This window comes from Trichinella spiralis, assembly GCF_000181795.1.
Source record: "Trichinella spiralis strain ISS 195 chromosome Unknown Scfld5325, whole genome shotgun sequence".
Classification (NCBI taxonomy): domain Eukaryota; kingdom Metazoa; phylum Nematoda; class Enoplea; order Trichinellida; family Trichinellidae; genus Trichinella; species Trichinella spiralis.
Genome location: NW_003532264.1, coordinates 1 through 1,488, shown reverse-complemented (window position 1 = coordinate 1,488; position 1,488 = coordinate 1). Strand labels below are relative to the sequence as shown.

At 41.2% G+C, this 1,488-nt stretch overlaps 1 protein-coding gene across 1 annotated transcript; it reads right to left on the bottom strand.

Annotated features, from left to right (window-relative positions):
* Positions 1–255: 255 nt before the first annotated feature.
* Positions 256–1,329, bottom strand: Tsp_15767 (conserved hypothetical protein). Its single transcript, XM_003366836.1, is given in 6 exon segments — positions 256–368; positions 426–582; positions 630–776; positions 843–900; positions 1,047–1,170; positions 1,185–1,329. 6 exon segments carry the CDS (start codon positions 1,327–1,329, stop codon positions 256–258), a joined length of 744 nt encoding a protein of 247 aa, XP_003366884.1.
* Between the last annotated feature and the right edge of the window lie 159 nt (positions 1,330–1,488).

Sequence of the window (1,488 nt, the reverse complement as noted above, 5' to 3'; positions counted from 1 at the left end):
CCCAGTGGCCCCTAGAAATATCAATGAAACATTTTTTCTGTATTCGTACTTGTTCATGAAGAACGTATTTTTATTCATGGGAAACTGCAGGGACGATCAATCTAAACTCAGGCCTTTCCGGAAAGCAATAATGTGCAAATAAATACATGTATGTTAAAGCAAGCGTAAAAAAAAACGTCCACGGGTTCGAAGATGCAGATATGCTCGACTGTCATATTTGTTCCTCATAAGGATCAAGGGGATGTCGAATGAAAGCTAGCAAATTTTTCCGTTTGCCCGAACGCCAGTATGCAAGCGAGATACGCTCGTTCCATTTATTCTGCTTGGATTTTTATAGCAGTCGCGAGGTCCACCCGCCTTTGCGATACCTAAGAAGAGTACTTATTATCATTAGTCTGTGTTGATTCCATCGTCGAAAATCACACCAGTCAGCGGTCGGCTTTTGGCATGTGAAGCATGCTTTTGTCCAGGTTCAAAAATATAAAGCAGGCCACCAAAGCGATTGAAAAACAAACGAAAATTATCAGAATTTTGCATATGCCGTGGAACAAGAACCAGATCAAATGGGTAACATGTAAGACACTGTGAACAATTTATACGAATTAGCCGACGGTGCAGTCAGGGAAGACATGTGGTCGTTGACGTGTCACAACGAAGAAGGCAAACCTAGTCGAAGTCCCCCCTTGGAACGGGATTGGGACGATCTGCTCGACTGCGACACGCTGGAATTGTTGAACAGCATCGATACAATGGCCCCGTGTATCAACGCATCGAAACTGTATCCGTCGTAGACAGATGTGTGAACAAATAGATTAGCAGAACAAGAATAATTTGTTTTTTACTTTTCTTCGCTTGCGCTGTTTCAAATGTGGCGCTTCAGTGCTAGCTAGAACTGATCTGCTGTTGCTTTGTTTGATCTCAAAATGCGCTGGTCGTAGAAATAAAAATGAAAATATTCTGTATGTATTTATGTAAATATTTTCGTTACAGGAAGGGAAAAAAATTAAGCAGAAATTTCAATAAATTCCATTCACTTATTATCTCACTATTGTTGCTGTTGTTGTTGTTGTTGTTGTTGTTGTTGTTGTTGTTGTTGTTGTTGCTGCTGTTGAGGCTGCTGCTGCTGTTGTGGTTGGGGTTGAGCTTGTGACTGTTGCTCTATTGAGCCGGCTGATTGAACTTACATTGTTCTGAAATGCATAAAATAGCAATGATACTGGAAAATTGTATCAATGGGTGACGTAGCGTTGATTCGGCTTTGTCAAGCCGACAAATGTTTGGCGGTGCACAAGCAGCGTATCTCAGTAATGCAGTGCAGAATTCTTTCATCAATCACCGCGAGTTGCATCACACACAACTTGATATGAATCTTATTGAGAGAGTATCATAGTAACTAATCACATCCGAATTATCATCAATTTATTGCTAGCTATCGTCACATTATACCCTTGTAGGTGCTGGCATTCGTCACGACGCCTGGTACGATCT

Excerpts from the sequence above, each read along its gene's own strand:
- Tsp_15767 (XM_003366836.1), bottom strand. The coding sequence starts at position 1,329 with ATGAAAGAATTCTGCACTGCATTACTGAGATACGCTGCTTGTGCACCG. Across the intron at positions 901-1,046 it reads CAACAACAACAGCAACAATA|CAGATCAGTTCTAGCTAGCA; the intron begins GTGAGATAATAA and ends ACAAAGCAACAG. Across the intron at positions 583-629 it reads TGACACGTCAACGACCACAT|TGTCTTACATGTTACCCATT; the intron begins GTCTTCCCTGAC and ends AATTGTTCACAG.